Source organism: Perognathus longimembris, chromosome 9 (assembly GCF_023159225.1).
Source record: "Perognathus longimembris pacificus isolate PPM17 chromosome 9, ASM2315922v1, whole genome shotgun sequence".
Classification (NCBI taxonomy): domain Eukaryota; kingdom Metazoa; phylum Chordata; class Mammalia; order Rodentia; family Heteromyidae; genus Perognathus; species Perognathus longimembris.
This window is the reverse complement of record NC_063169.1, coordinates 17,238,784-17,256,762: the sequence shown is the minus strand read 5'-3', so window position 1 is coordinate 17,256,762 and position 17,979 is coordinate 17,238,784. Positions and strand designations below refer to the sequence as shown.

Here is a 17,979-nt window from a genome sequence, read left to right as displayed (position 1 = left end):
AGAAGAGAATTCAAACTGATAATAAATAACTCAAGGAAAGAAAAGAGATTTTAGATTCTATGATACTACTGATGAAGTGCCCAACTGTGGAGCCAATGCTAGTTAGGTGTTAAGTGAATCATAAAGGGACTAAGCTTGGCTCAACTTGGACCTGAAAGGGGAGAAAAGAGTCAAGAGGATCAAGAGGACAGATAAAGATGCTATGGCCAGTGAGAACATATGAATGGTCATGGAAATGGTGGAAATGGTTTGGATACAACAGCTAGAGGCAGAATCTGGAATGAACGTGGTTATGAGGTTTATATCTGTTGAAATCACTATGATAGTGCTGAAGACTACCAGGAAGGTAGGGATAGGGACACAGGGTTTGGCAGGTTTTTGAAAAGGAACCTTAAAATGAAAGTAAAAGGATATGGATAGAGGAAGGAGGAATTGTCAAAGGATTTAGTTGGAGAGACCTGAGGAGGCTGACTTTGGGGGAAGTAAGAATTAGTGAAATAGTTTCAGAAGGAATGGTGAACAAATATGGTATGTCTGCCACTTCTGGTTGAGGGAGCAAGTAAGGAGAGAAAGGATAGGTAAAGGAAAAAAGAGACGAAAATCATGCCTCACAGCACAGACCTCATATATGGTGAAGAGTTAGAACTTTGAAAATGAACAATCTCTGGAAGCAAATTCATTTTAAGTGTGAGGCTCCTGAAGTCATATGCTTCAGTACTTGAATATTCTTCGTGTCCTTAACATTAATTTTGAATCTATTTCAAGAATTCCTCTAAGCTTATCAGGCTTGGTCTTAACATTTAAATTCAACCATAGCTTCAGAGTCAAGTAAAGGATAGATTTAGCCAAATCTACTAATATTTTTCTTCTTATCCTCTATGATTGCAGATTATACTTTAAACAGGTAGCACTTTAAGCTTGACAATCTCTCCATCTCCGTGTATATTTTCTATCAAATAATATTAATATCATGCAATTATTGTGAAAAGAACTAAACAGTGAGTCATATAGTTAATTCAAGACTGTGCAAAGTTCTCCGATACATATATGGAATGATAAAGTTACTTGTATAGTAGTACACAGATTATAAAACACTTTCATAGGTAGCTTTCATTTAAACCTTGACACCAACATGTCAGTATTATCCACTTTTTACAGATAGGAAAATTTCCCTACCTCTGCAATCATACTGGTAGAAAAGTTGTTGGAGTAAAGGATTAATCTTGGACTTCCAATTTAAGCTATGTGATGACTGTATTATACTGTCTTTGCTGACTTGCACACACCCCATCTTGTTACAAATAGGATTTCTGTGGTGGCATCATTAAATGAATACAAAGAATCATGTAAATAGTTGGATAATAAATCTAGTTTGAAGGACATTATTAAAGTATTTCCCTTAAAATCTAAACTTCAAGCTTAAGAACTCTGTCAATTTAATCCTCAGTGATGTCAGCACTCTGTGGCTCTAAATTGCATTCATAGACCTAGACAGATGATCATGTAGCCTCTTTCTCCCTTCTAAACATTACATAAGCCCTTTACTTCTCCTCTTCTTTCCCGATCCTATGTTCTCTTCAAGGAACTTTTTCTCTACCAACCCTATCACTTGCCAATCATCTAACATGTCTCCTAATTGACAAGGATTAAACAAGGACATGCAAGTAAGATCAGGACGAAGGTTGAAACAGCAGGTGAGTTTGTTGGCATTTCTGTTTTTGGACTTAAAGAAAATATATTGCTATTAGAGTTTGAAGGAAATACTTATTTAGTCTATAATGAAGGATTTCATTATAGTATATCAAGACTGAGTTGTGAAAGGAATGCCACAAAAATATGAAATACTAGAGAAGAATGATCAAAAACAAAGAAAAAAAGTCAGAAGCAAAAGGATCCAGAGACCTGAAGACTAAAGTTAACTAGTGTAGTATCCAGAATGAGATTCTTCAACAAAAACAGAAAAGCACTTACAAATAGAACAACACTAACAAATATGGACTTTGTTTGGTAATATATCAGTCCCAGTTTATTAATGATAATGATTATGTCTTATTAATAAATTATAGAAGATGTAAATATTAGAGGGAAAGCACATTCACCATATATGGCAATAATGTACACCCTCTGAAACCTTCCTGGAAATTTAAACTTTTCTGAAATTAAAAGTTTATTTAAAAAAACTATGGACTTTCAATCTAAGCAGCCTGTTAATATATTACTTGTCAGACATGTGTTAGAAAATGCACTATTTGGTTCAAGAACTCCCAGAAGTTTTGCTGTGATGGGAAGCTCTGAAAAAATGCGTTCTTGACAAGCCACTCTCCTTCAGAGGTTCAGGTCAGTTGCAAGTAATGATACAATATTTTATCAATAATTAAAACGCTGTAAGTACATTTCTAAGAATCTTTTTTCAATAGCAACAGTTGTTCACAGCAACTTTCTCCTGAACTTTTACCCCCAGAAGGTTAGCATTCAGGAAGCTCAGCTGCTGTCTAACAAACTTAATTAATCAAAAAGTCATTTCCGAGCTGTAACTATGAGTAAAAGCGCTTCAAGTGCGTTAGCAAGCCTACAAGTTAATCAAAATGCTAATGCAGTACAAATTAAAGTTGTGATTAACATTTCACAGTAGCTGCTTAAGTGAATTGATCACACAAATGGGTTAAGCATTACTCATTTCCTATAGACCCAACCGGGAAAAGGGTTGTTATGTGAGCATGAGGAGAGGAGCCGGGGGTAGAAGGATCCTTCATAATAGCATCATATCATCAATAAACCATCACCAAATTGTCATACAAAAGCTTACAGGTAAAGTCACCCAAGAGGAAACTTCCTTCTAAATTATATTATAGTCCTTGAAAGGAGATTGCTTGTAAATCCACTAGAGTAAGTAAAGGTGTTTAATATCGAAAAACCCACACATTTGTGTTAGTTTTGGACATGCTAAATTTTGATTCAGCTCTGTCATTTCAGTTGTGAGGTATGATACTTTGTTAGGTAGAGTTAAATTGTAACTGACCATGCAGGACTATAATAATGCAGCATATCATGAATCTTTGCAGTGCAAAGAACACATCATTTAGGATCATGTTCACTTAGAATTATTTGTTTTGAAAGTACTCATCTATCAATGAAATGCCACCAGGCTGCTATGACAAGATAGGAGCTCCTGTCTGTCTGGCCAGGAAACAACCTATATCAGAAAGATTTCACCCATTCTCTATGAATGAATTTAATAAGGTCCATGAGTGTTTGCAACAAATGGATTGTAATTTGTTGTGAGTCAACTCAGATTTGGCAAGCAAAAAATCTTTAAACAGTTGTGGAAACACACACTGACATATATGCAATAAATCCACCTTTTTAATAATTTCCTGTGAAGGAACTAGAGTGGGAAAGGTGAAATAATTATTGTTATTTATTTATTGGTGGTGGTCTTAGTGCCTGAACTCAGGGGCTGGACACTGTACCTGACAGCTTTTGTGTGCAAGGCTGGTGCTCTACTACTTGAGCCACAGCTCCATTTCTAGCCTTTTGATAGTTAATTGGAGACAAGTCTCACAGGCCCTGCAGGTAGGATTGCCTGAAGCGCTAGAATGGTAGTCATGATGGGTAAGATCCTCAGAAGGGGGCAACCTAAGACAAGCACACTCTCGAGTAGGGTGGCCACCTGCTGATAAAACAAAAAGGGGGAGATGTGGGACATGCCCGGGGCATGTTACATCAGAAAGAGGCAATTAGCTGGCCCCGCCTGTTTCCCAGCTTAGGAATCACATGTGGCTATTACAAGGCACCAGGAAAGGCGGTTTTAGCTGGCCCCGTCTCCCAGCCTTGGGACCATGTGTGGCCAAGATGGCAGTTGGTGGTAAACCCAGAGGCGGTCCTGTGGGCTGTGACGTAGAATTAGGCTGCCTCTTAGGATTGGTTCCTCGGCCCTCCACCCTTGACAGACAGCTCAGGTCTCCCTTCACAGTCCCTAGCTAGGTGTGTGTATACCCCTCTCCTTCCTGCCGCTCTCTGACCTATTTAAGAGCAGAGCTTGTTTCAAATAAAGCGAGACGTGCTCAAAAACAAACAAACAAAAAACACAAAGTTTCCTGCCCAGGCTGACTTTGAACGGTGATCTACAGATCATCCACAGATGTGACCCCCCCCCCCCCCCCGGGCCCCCGAGTAGCTATAATTACAGGCATGATCTATTGGTGCTTGGGGAACAGTCAGCAATCTTACAGCTATAGATACGCATATTCTACATCATATGGACACTTGTGGTATTAACAACCCTTCAGATATACCCATGAAACAGACATATCATTTTCCCTTTTAAACAAAAAGATTTGAAGAATGCTTGTGAATCCTATTGTGCTATATCTATTACTTAAAGAAAATATTTTCGTTTGTTCTAATTATAAGCATTTACAATTTGAAAGTATTCTAATAAAATTGATAGAGAAGAGCTATGTCATATTTGTTATATCAAAATGGTTTTTACAAGTACAGGACTAAGGATTTGACCTACTACTTCTCAGCAATACCTTGACGATTTTCATTGCAAACTGTATTTGATTGTACAACTCTTTAACTCATCCCTCCTAATGATGCCTTTGTCAATACACTGTCATCTTAGTGGGGTTGTGCTTAGTGCACATGTATGTAAACACTCTTCACAGGTCATGTTGGCATTGCCCCATGACGATTCTGTCTATTTCTATGTGCAGTCTGCGGCAAATGTGAGTTACTGGTCAACGAAATATGTACCTGCTTCTAGTCATGGTAGCTTTTGGGATTCTTTTTTGCTCTCTTTATTATTATTATTTTTCCTTTTGTAGTGCTGGGGATTGAACCATGCTCTTTAACTCTATTTTTGTCTAATCTCAGACTCTAATATGTGTATATGTATATGTACACACATTTTAAGCTTATTAATTAGCGCACTTTTAAAATAGATTGAAGTTTGAAAACATATGCCTATCTGCAGTACTAAGAGCCAGGAACAGACAGAGGGATTGTGGTTCAAGACCAGCATAGGCAAAAATGTTAGTCAGATCCTATTTCAAAACATGAGATAGGGTGTAGAGTAACATATCTGTAATCCTACATGGGAGGAGGAGGTAGAATGAGTGCAGGGTGAGGCTGGCTCTGGGCAAAAAGTGAAAGCTCATGCTGAAAAATAACCGAAAAGCAAAAAGGGCTAGGGAGTGCAGTAAGCATAGCTCAATTGGTAGAAGTTGTGCTCAGCAAGCATGAGAATCTTGAGCTCTAATACTAGTATAACAACAACAACAACAACATTAACAAAAGAATAAGAAATTAGAGATGAAATGGATTTTTCTTTTCAGCATGTGTGTGAACTCAGCAGGGCCTTGGCTATGTCCCTGATCCTCTCTGTGCTCAATGCTAGCACTCTACCACTTGAGCCACAGCACGACTTCCTGCCTTTTCTGTTTATGTGGTATGAAAGAATCAAACCTAGGGCTTCATGCATACTAGGCAAGCACTCTACCACTAAGCTACATTCCCAGCTCCACATTTCATTTTTTATATAGTTTTTGGCTATTGTCTTTATGACAAATGAGAAAGCCTGTTAGAACACTGACATAATTGGGACACGTAGCTTATATAATCTCACATGTGAAAAAGAAAGGCCTTTATATTAAAGGTAAATGCAAGAATCAATGAAAAGAATGAAAACTTAACATAGCTCCTTAGGGTGTTCCTTTTAAACATTGAATCACCTAGATTATTTTTAATATTTTTAAAGCAGCCATCAAGTTTATCTTGGCCTAGTTCATTAGGGTAATAGACACATGAATTCCATCCATATTAACATATACATTGTTATGCAGAAGACAGACCTTTACATCCATCTTCAATAGTCAAGTAGAGATGTCCACTATCTTTTATTTTTATTTTATTTTTTGCATGTCCTGGGGCTTGGACTCAGGGCCTGAGCACTGTCCCTGGCTTCTTTTTGCTCAAGGCTAGCACTCTACCTCTTGAGCCACAGTGCCACTTCTGGCCTATTCTGTTTATGTGGTGCTGAGGAACTGAACCCAGGGCTTTATGCATGCTAGGCAAACATCCTACCACTGAGCCACATTTCCAGTGCCCCACTATATTGGCAGATAAATAAAGACTACACAGGAAAGACCCATTAGTGGTGATTAGCTATTAAATCAACTTAACAACTTAACCTGAGAAGGCACTACTTAAAAAGGAAGAGGAATATCAAATGTCTGTGTATATGTGTTTACTATTGAAATCTATGCAGCAGTTACTCTGTCATGCATAAAGATTTTTATTACAAGAGTTCTCTTATAATTATGACAACACCCTTCTTCTCATATTGTATCAACAGTCTAAATCTTCCATTATTTTTAATTTCAGTTATAGGGGAGAATATGATGTAGCAAGTAGTTGATTCCTGGGTCTATGTAGCATAATGTAAATATAAGAACTGGAGATCACAGCAGTTGCTACAGAAAAGGCAAACAAGCACAACCCTGGATGCTGTAGAGAGATGTAATTAAAGCAGTTACAAATATTCAATCATATTAACAAGTCCCTCTTAGAAACTGGTTAAAGTAATTACAGACAGACTGTTGAAAAGGGAACCAGAATAATTAAATGGAGGTGATTTAGTATACATTTAAAAGAATCAATTAAAAATATTCACAGTCTAGTGGGAATTCTTGGTATAAAACAAAAACAACATAGAAATGTCTATGATTTTAGAATAATCTTGTAGCAGATCTTGAGAATATTTAAAAAATTTAGGATGAAATGAAATATACTTTCATGATATTTCCAGCCTATATTGAAGACAGCTTTTGATTTATGATTTTGGTAACGTTGACTTATTAGAAGATCCATCTGTGAAATGTAAGAGATTAAGAATTACACTAACACAGCAAATGAGTCAGTACAAGGCAAAGCAATCATAACAGAAAGTGGTATAAAGAAAGCCCTCTGAGTGCTTCCCAACACCACCACCACTACTAGTACTACTACTACTACTTTTAATATCTATATATTTGATGGGCAGTAGGGGATTCAGGGATGCAGTGCAGTCCTCCAAATATTCTGGTAAAACTTGGTACCTTATGCATAGTAAATTCAATTTAAATTAGAAAGGATACATTTCTACATGTGTTTATCATAGGGATGATGAAAACAGAAAACCAAAATAGCAGGAATTGTTTTAGATAAATATCAACAATGGATGCTGGAAATAAAATAGAAAAATATGATGAGAAAAGGATATTCATATAATCTAAAAGTATCTCTACTAAACAGATAATTAAAAATTAGTACTATTTAAAAGTACCAAGACAGACAAGGATTTTAAGGAGACATGACAATTAATTACAATGAAGGATCCTGGAACAAAAAAGAGCATTAGTGGAATAAAATTCACACAGATAATTATCTCAGGAAGAATATGAATTGAAAACAAGTCTTAAAAATTCACTGAATATTGAAAAAAAACCCTCATATTTATGAGAGTAAATGCACAATCACTACCAATGTATAGTAGCATACACCTGTAATCTCAGCACTAGGGAGGCAGAGACAGGAGGATCACAAGTTTAAGGCTAGCCTGAGGGACACAATCCCAATAAACCAAAGGTTGGGGATGAAGCTAGAGGCAGAGCACCATATATATATACACACACACATATATACGTATATATATATATACATATATATACATATATATACATACATACATACATATACATACATATATATATATATATATACACACACGTATATATGTTCTGGGTTTGACTGCCAGCGCCACAAAGAGGTAATTACTCAGGATGATGTAATTTTTAGTATGTTTCTTTTCTAAAATAAAAATGTACTATTATATAATTAAGGTATACTGTTTTATAATCAAGAAGAAAACTGAGACATATCAAAAATATTTAGTAAACCATAAATCATCCCAAGAAAATTCATATAAAATTATCCAATATAGGCACAAAAAATACTTGACTGAGTCTTTTCCCCAATAGGAAATTTAGAAACGGATTCCCTTGAAAATTGCTTTATTGTAGCATTACTGACAGAATGCAGAAAAACAAGATGTCAATGAGTACGCATTATATTGTTTTATGATATACATGTTAGAAAGCAAAACCAACATATGTGCAAGTATAAAAACTCCCTCTTGCATTTCCTATCTAATCTTTTCTGACCCCTGAGCTCATTGACAAGTCAGTGTTTGTGGAGGGAAAAGTTATAGGAAACACAAATGAGTATCAAGGGCCTCAGCTAAAACTTTAACCTTGGTTTATAAAGTGTGACTAATAAGGAATGCTAAATCATCGTTCTAGAGAAGTAAACCATATGTTAGTCATAAACATGTGTCAGATAACTTGTGCTTACTGTATTTAGAAATACTGCCATTTTAGAATGGCATTTTTATTTTTGACAATAAAAATGTTAAAGGCTCAATGTAAAATGTTCATGTATTTTAGAAAGCATAAAGAAGAAAAAATTTTAAAGTGCACTCCAAGTCCTGCTACTAAGAGACAGCTACTGTGAAATCATTCAACATCTTTTCTCAGGGATATCTTTACCTATGTTGCAATTGTCATACAATTATAATATTCTGTGGTGTTCTATTGCCTGGAAGTACTTAATGTTATTTTCAAGTCATTAATTTTACAAATGATGTCATCTTTGTACACATATCTTCACAGATTTTCCCCTACCTTTAAAAACACTGAAAATCTTTTGAAGTTTTCAAAAAGTATTTTTTATGACAAAAATGTCCCAAACAGGTACAAAGAGTCAAAGTCCTTTGGCGTACTTCCCTCACTAAAATCTCCCAGTAAACGGCAGCTCTTTCCTTGCAGCTACTCTGGGGTAAGAAAAAGTTCTGGATTCAATCATCCATTCAGCATATTATTTTCAGTCTCAAAATTTGTTTTTAGAATCCAGTCACTTCTCATCAGTCCCATGTTAAACTGGATTGGCTACCAATATTTGTTGTTTAGACCTAAAGTATTTAAGGCAGGAAGACCTCATTGATACAGGTTCAGTTCTACAATAAAAGCAACATTCAAGAAATATCATTTGTCAGTTTTTGTCTTGAATCAAAGAACAATATTCACAATTATCTGAAAAAGGACTTGAAAGTACTCCTACCTCTTGAAATTACACATGGCCAGGAGGCTGGAATTTCTCAGATATGTATGTCAACTGAAAGAGCATATGATCATATATATTTTGTGTTAATTGCAAAAGCAGGTAAATCAATCTAGCTTTTATGAAGATGTTTATTTAAGCAACTTAAAAAATGTAAACTATGCTATGATTTGTCACTTGGAAAATATTTTTTCATGAAAAATGATTTATGTTAGCATTAGTTACTTATAAGTGAAGTCGTAAGATACTTGACTTTCACAGTTTAATTACTACAGAAAATACTTTTTGGTACAATTGTCATCATTGTTAGTGAACCCACGTTCTAATGGCTTCCTTTTCATTCAAAGTAAACATTACAATCCTTACCAGGGTTCACAAACTCCCTGAACTTGACCCCACTTTCTCTACCATCTCTCTTCTCTCTCTAGCCTCATTTCCAGTCATTTCTTTCCATATTTGATTTTTCTTGAACACACCAAGTAACTTCCTACTTGAGAACAGGCAGTTGCTATCCTTAGTCTTTAGAACAACCTTCTTCAAAAAAATCTCCTCACTTAACTTTTTTCTTAAATAATATCCATCAGTTAGCTCTAAATGACATAAAAATCTTTCTCTGTATCTTCTTGTTTCACTGTGGTTTATTACACTTAAACATCACTTATGATTTCTTCTCTCTCTCTTTCTCACTCTCATACATGTGATCATGCACACACACATACACACATTCTTTTTTGGGGGAGATAAGTCTAATTCTGTAAACCAGGCTAGTCTTGAACTCACAATCCTCCCATTTCTGCCTCCTCAGAGTTGGGATTATAGGAATGTGCCAACATGTCCCACTGAAGTTGAATTTTGAGTTGTTAGTATTTCCCATCTTGAGTGAGTCTATAGCAGTAAAGGCTCTTGCCTGTTCAATGCTCAATTCAGAAAATAGTATTTTGCTTTCAATACATTTTAGTTGAATGGGTCACTGAAACTGGCATCTTAGTGTATTTGTATTTGCTTTCCTTTTGGAAATTCTTTATTTAGTAAATTTTCTCAACGCTGCTAAAATAATGTAAAAAATACAAGTATATTTTATCACTTAGGAAAAAAGGGTAGAAGTGGGAGAAAATATATGTGTCAAAGATGACTTTCATACCTGACATACTCTTAGAGCTTGGTCCAAGACAGTTTTGGTATCAGTGTCGTAATCTGGGCAGGGCAGCATGGCTCGGCTAAGATGTGCCTGTAGCAGGAGATGTGCTTTTGTATGAGGACTGTCAAATGAGTGAGGATTTACTTCAATGGGAAGACATTTTGCTAGTTCACTGTTCATATGGTCTTCATTGTGTCTTACTGGCAAATCTGTATATTCTTCTGCATCCTGAAAAACAACAATTAATGTACTTTTAAAATTTTACCTGCTGACTTAAAACATAGTATAGGAAAAACATAATCATTTGTCCTAGAATTCTGCTTTGTTCAATTTGATCATTAATTCATAAGCAAAAGCCAGAACTATCTAATATATCTGATAGTCATGACACTCTACTGTGTCTACACAGGTAACACAAACCACACAATTACTAGGCATGGCACATTACCATGACAGTGTGGTGGAAGTCATCAGGGAAGGCAGACAAGCTCCACAGTGCAATGAATGTTATGATATGCTAAGCATAGAGTCATGAAGGACATTTGATTGCAGAAAGCTGCTTATTTCAAGTGTCAGGAAGAGCTTTTTTGAAAGTGATGTTTAAGCTAAAATCTAGAATGAGGACAAGATATAAAGTAGAGTGAAGGCAAGAATATGATTGGCGAGGGAAGAAAATGGTGAAGAGCAGGATCATGAATATGCAATGTATTATATAATCTGTTAGATTATAGCCAACTACTCTGGAATAATGGGTGTATGTGGGTATTCTCTTTATCTTAAAAGGTTCAGTAGGTAGTTACTGACTGATATTATAGACACTATATTTCACTACTGAACTGTACAAGACCTAAACCTAAGTACACTTTTCCATTAAAAATAGACTGACCTACTTTATTAGTATTTGCGATGAGAGAAAAACATCTTATTTTTCCAAATGTATACTTGAGATTGAGCATGTGCCTGTTGACATCAACCACAATTAATGCTCACTGTTTAATAGTGTTAGAATAATAAGGACAATATTTATCTTCCCTCAACACAAGACAAAATATATAGATCAGTGACTTTTCCAGTACTGAACATAATTAGCATAGATTGAAAGTATTAGAGTTTCATTGTGATAACTATCAATACACATAGTATACTTTGAACAAAATTCCTCTCTCCATTCTAGTCTCATATGTCCCTTGATCCTTTCCCCTTTCCGACATTTTTCATTATGTTCAGTTTCAATTTATATGAATTATAGCAGGATTTTGATGGGCAATTTCACCAAAGCAATCTATAGATTCAATCTAAGTATTGGTTCACAATTTAGATTTTGTTTCCTGTTCATAAAATACAACTTTTACTGAAGAAAATACAACAACACTCTTAGTACTGCCAACAAACTGGCTTTCCAGGTCTTGAAAATGTTAGGAAATAGTGTAAGACTTACATTATATGAAAAGTGCAATTAAAATAAAAATATGGGTAGTAGGAACCTAATTATTAGTTAACAGTATTATTTAAATTCAGTAATATACTTTGCTTAGCAAAATCTTATTCAAATTAAATTATATAATCCCCTTCCTCCCACGAAAAGATCAATTATATTATATACATTTATGAAATTGTAGACATCTTTCTTAGATGAGTATAAAATAGAATTCAAAGACATATATTTTAAATACAGCATATTTCTACATGCAACCAACTGCTTTATTTGGTGCTTACAAAACAGTGATCTGCTCCAATGCTAGAGGGAAAAATAGGTGGTGATGAAACCAGAGAAGCAGCATATCACAAACAGTAAGTCCATGGCACACAATTATGTTTACTGTATTTGTAGGGCTTGTCAGGTAACTTTGATCATGGATGTCTTGTGTTTTATTTCCTAACTTTTGAAGTTCAATGCAATGTAAGATGAGGCAACACTGTCCTCTAAATCTAAACCATGCCAGTTTTGCCAGATTTATTGGTTATTGCTTTAATCTCCTTATTCATTAGGCTTGTGAATTTGTTCACTGCCAGTAGCATCAGGATCATAACAGCTGAGTATATTTTAGCTTAGAAAATTTTCTTCAGTAGAGTCATCTACATTTAATAAGGGGCTATCAGACTTTTATTTTGGTTGTGGGGCTTGAACTCAGGGCCTGAGAGCTGTCCCTGAGCCTCTTTGTGCACAAGGCTAGCGCTCTACCAGTTGAGCTACAGCACCACTTTCCATCAGACTTTTTTTTTTTTTTTTTTGGCCAGTCCTGGGGCTTGGACTCAGGGCCTGAGCACTGTCCCTGGCTTCTTCTTGCTCAAGGCTAGCACTCTGCCACTTGAGCCACAGCGCCACTTCTGGCCATTTTCTGTATATGTGGTGCTGGGGAATCGAACCCAGGGCCTCATGTATACGAGGCAGGCACTCTTGCCACTAGGCCATATCCCCAGCCCTCCATCAGACTTTTAAAGAAGGGAATCCAAAGACAATAATCTTTAGAAAACAAATTATATAAAACAAATTTCTCAACTAAGCGTTCTTCGATTTCTTTGATCTCTCTCTCTATGCATATATATATAATTTCGATTAAATATATTAAAATATCTTTTAATCAAAATTAAAAGTATTTCAACAATCACAGTGGGCGGGTCCTAATGTGCTAGATTTTTTTTTTTTTACCAAATGCATATTAAGAATATGTTGTTGGCAATATGTAAATGCTGAAGAAAACCAGCAAGAGAGCAAGACCTTAATCAAATTGACCACACATAAAATAAAACGGTATACAAGTATAGGGAAGAAATACATAACCTATTGGTCAGGGAGTATCCTTGTGTAGACTGTGACTGCACTGAGAGCTGTAAAACTTATTTTCATAAAGAAAGATAAGGATGATGATAATTTAAGGTGAAGATCTTAATTGAAAGAGTAATTTTTCTCATAAGAAAATACTTTTTAATATTTATTGTTAAACTAATGTACAGAGGGGTTACAGTTACATATGCCAAGCAGTAAGTACATTTCCTATCAAACTTTTTACTTCCTCCTTTGTTTTTCTCCCACTTTCCTTCCCTCCTCCCCCAGTTCCCTCCCGGCCCTCTTCCAAGATGTACAGTTGGTTTATAGCATATTGCCTTGTAAGTACTGCTGTTGCATTGGTTAGCCTTTTACCCTTTGTCTCTCCATTTTATGTTCCCCACTTCTAGTTCCAAAGTCAGTTACAGTGACAACAGGGGTAAAAACATGGGGAAGAAAGACAAAAGAAAAAGGCATAATTTCATAGGGTATATTAGAAATAACAACCTAAAAGATAAACCACTTATTTACAAATCTTGTAGTTAATTTTGCTTAGCATCATCTTATGTGATCATATGTACATTGTTATTGAGCTATGTGCTCTGCTAGGACTACCCTAGACAAGTACTAATTGTTTCCAATGAGTGAAACCATAGAGTTTATGTTTCTTTGGGTCTGGTTCAATTCACTTAATATTCTTTTTTTTCAAGTATTTCCATTTCCTCATGAATGGGGGTAAGTCATTCCTTCTAATAGATGCATAGAATTCCATTGTGTATATGTATCACATTTTCTTGATCCATTCATCTACTGAGGGACATCTGGGTTGTTTTCATATTTTAGCAATGGTAAATTTTGCTGTGATAAACATAGTGGTGCTGGTAGTTTTAGTGTGATCTTGCTTATAATCCTTTGGTAAACATATTCTATGAAGCCAGTATAACCCTTATCCCAAAACCAGACAGAGACTCATCAAAGAAAGAGAACTATGGACCCATTTCTTTGATGAACATCGATGCAAAACTTCTCATCAAAATTCTGGCCAATCGACTTCAACAAATCATCAAAAAATTATACACTATGATCAAACCAGATTCATTCCTGGGATCCAAAGCTGGTTTAATATATGCAAGTCAATTGACATAATTCACCACATTAATAGAAGCAAGGAGAAGAATCACATCATTATTTCTTTAGACATGGAAAAAGCATTTGACAAAATCCAGCACCCATTTATGATGAAAGCTTTGGAGAAACTAGGAATCCAGGGAACATTCCTGAATATAGTAAAAGCTGTATATGACAAACCAACAGCTACTTAATGGTGAAAAGTTAAAGCCATTTTCTTTAAAATCAGGAGCAAGACAAGGATGTCCACTTTCCCCACTCCTCTTCAATACAGTACTAGAATTCCCAGCCAGAACAATAAGGCAAGAGACAAACATAAAGGGGATCCAAATAGGGAAAGATGAAGTAAAACTGTCTCTCTTTGCAGATGACATGATCCTGTGTTTAAAGAACTCCAAAGACTCTACTCCCAAGTTACTTGAGTTGATCCAAAACTTCACCAAAGTAGCAGGATAAAAAAAAAATCCTTAGAAATCAATGGCTTTTCTGTATGCAAACAATGTGAACAGTGAGGCTGAAATCAGGAAAGCAACTCCTTTTGCAATAGCCTCAATAAAGAAATTAAAATACTTAGGAATAACCTTCGTCAAAGACACGAAAGACCTCTATGATGAGAACTTAAAAATACCTAAAAAGGAAATTAAAGCAGAACTAAGGAAGTGGAAAAACATTCCATGGTCCTGGATTGGGAGGATTAACATCCTGAAAATGGCAATACAGCCAAAGGCTATCTACAAATTCAATGCAATACCCATTAATATCCCAATAGAGGAAGCAATCCAAAAATTCATATGGAACAACAAAAGACTCCAAACAGCAAAAACAATCCTAAGCAGGGAGAACAGTGCTGGAGGAGTATCAATACCAAACTTCAAACTCTATTACAAAGCTATAGCTATAAAAACAGCTTGGTACTGACACAAGAACAGGCCTGAGGACCAATGGAATAGAAGTGAAGATTCAGAAATGAACCCACAGACCTATGGCCAGAAAACACTCTTAAGAGTTCAAGACCCAGGACTGGAAAAAAAAAAGATTACTATTATATTACATTTCAAATATAAGTTATATCTGCATATATGCCTTGAATTTTACTATTACACTGATTGTACTATTAAATTTACTTATCACTAAATGATTAAATTTACTTTGGTAAGGTCTTTTCCATTATTAAATTTGACAGAGGCAACATTGCTAATCTTCAAAGGAGTTGATATGTGGTTATAGATGTGTATAAAATGTCAAATTAATATTAGTTCCTGTTAAATCATTATTCAGCAGGTTTCTTCAGAAACAATTATTTTGTTTCAGCATCCTACCTTTTCTGCTTACAGTGTTTAAATGAAAGGGAATCTCAAGAATGTAGTATCAAGGAATTCCTCCCCTAAATGGCATCACAGTTCATGAGGATGGTGTGTGGTAGGGTGGGAGGTGCTGGGGGAAATGAGGGACCTGAGAAATGATATAACAGGTAGATTTGCAGCACTGCCATTTACAAACGATGTGACCTTCTGAGAGAAACTGAACCTCCAAGCCCAAAATTTATTGTCTTAAATTGGGTGTAGTATGAAGATTCAATGAAACAATGGTTATAAAGCATTTTTAAACATGGAAAGACTTGTTATAAAGTCTGTAATAGTGATAATCCACTTCTGACATCATATAGGATATTAACTGAGTTTTAAGTTGTAAATATTTGAGTTTTTATACTTTTCACTTGTAAATCTTTGCCTATAGAAGTGAGTACACTTTATCATCTGAACTTTAATTGACTTAAATATAATGATTCTTAAAATGATGTTCAAAGGAAGAAAGCCTAATGCTTTACTAATAGTTATATATTTGTTTTGTTCAAGTAATCATATCACTTTGTAAATATTGCTTGTTTGAGAGTCAATGTGTTCATAATATGGGAGATAGTCAAATCAAATTTTATCTTCTTGAACTATAGATGTGATGTTGTGGGCTTTAGCTCCAATATCCAATTAAGTTTCTTTAAAATCCATAATAACTACATGTTCAAAAATTACTCTGGTGCTGAGAAGGAAATATGCTCTTTTCAGTGGAACTAATTCAAAAGGCTATGGAAAGAGAAATATCAAGTCATTCATTTTAAAAACCTAGCACAACTTTTTTTGAAGGAAAAATTACATTACTTTAAAACCTAACGAGGGTTTCTAGTTAAAACTCAAGTGCCACAAACCACCAGGATGAATATTACCATAAATGTTACCATAAAATATCACCATTTTAGATCAATGAATACAAATATTATGTCTTTTTTTTTTTTTTTGCTGTTGTGATTGGTGGTTTGATTACAGAGTTCAGAAGCAGAGCTATAATGAACACTGACTGGAGGCAGACAACTGCTACTCAGGGGCTGGGAATACGGCCTAGTGGCAATAGTGCTTGCCTGGTATACATGAAGCCCTGGGTTTGATTCCCCAGCACCACATATATAGAAAATGGCCAGAAGTGGCGCTGTGGCTCAAGTGGCAAAGGGCTAGCCTTGAGCAAAAAGAAACCAGGGACAGTGCTCAGGCCCTGGACTGGCAACAACAACAACAACAACAACAAAAAAAAAAACCTGAAACCAGACAACTGCTACTCAATACTCAATTACTCTGCCAGACTCTCCTCTGAAACCCATGATCATTTATTCCTGGAATTTCATCTCACAATTTTTCTAAGTTCTTTAGAATGTGACATGCTTGTTTTACCACTTTGCTGAGTTCTTATACTTCTCAAGAATTTTATTTTGGCTGTTTTAAAATATACAGTAACTATATTAAAAAACAAAATTTGGTTTAGATCACTAAAAAAGCAGTAATCTCAAGATAAGCAAAGAAAACAAAATAACCAAAATTCTTGCTTAAAAACAAAGTGGCAAGCAAGATTCTTTCTAGCCACTTTTTCCACAGTAGGACACTCTATTTCCAAATTACTCCTGTAATTTTAAACAACTTGTCTAGTTAATTTCCTGTGTGTGATCACTGACTCTAAGTGAGGTTCATTTTCTTATCTACATCATGTAGGTAATTAAAGGAAATTGAAAGTGGGTAGTGAAGCTTTTATGCAACTGGGATGGAAGCTGAAAGGAGGGCGGTGAGGTCAGTGGAGTCCATTATACTCTTATGACAGTGGCTGGTCTGTCTGCCCTGTCCTTGTTTATTTAGTGTAGGCTGGACAGACTACTAAGTGCAAATCTGTGTCTCTGATTTGCCCAGCTGTCCTTGAATAAAGACATCTTCCCCTGCAAATGCTAAATGACAGTGATTGACAACCTATGATGAACTCTGCTTGTAACCCCCTGCTACTGTTTTTAGATTACAAAAGGAAAAACACAGAATAAAGAAACATCTTTCATAATCACATCAAACGGTCCCTGCTGCTCACTCAATACTTTTCATTTTGTTTCCCTTTTCATCACAAACCTCAATCTGTTCTACAAATGCCACAAACGCAGCTATTCCACATAAAGCAAAAAGGAAAAATAATATGTCTGCTACTACATTTTGCTCGTAAATTTTACTGTTTTTTTTTTGTTTATAGGAGATACACATTCCTACACAATAGTTGATTCACATCATGTGCATTACTTGCTGTTGCCCTAAGAACACACACCAGTCTGTTCGTGCTTCAGTGGCTAGCTTGCACCTGGATTAATTAGGGCAACAGCAGTTTTACTTTATATGTAAATCTTACTTGGACTTCTGGCCCTTAAATACACTGATTGCACAACTTTACCTTTTAGATTTGTTAAATAATGATTAAATACTTAGAATGT

At 35.5% G+C, this 17,979-nt stretch overlaps 1 protein-coding gene across 1 annotated transcript in view; it reads right to left on the bottom strand.

The window, feature by feature from the left end:
* Positions 1 to 17,979, bottom strand: part of Ascc3 (activating signal cointegrator 1 complex subunit 3) — a 242,952-nt gene that overhangs the window by 15,151 nt on the left and 209,822 nt on the right. Inside the window, exon 37 of the mRNA XM_048353767.1 lies at positions 10,301 to 10,525. Coding sequence (XP_048209724.1) covers positions 10,301 to 10,525 — 225 coding nt within the window. The remainder of the gene's footprint in view (positions 1 to 10,300; positions 10,526 to 17,979) is intronic.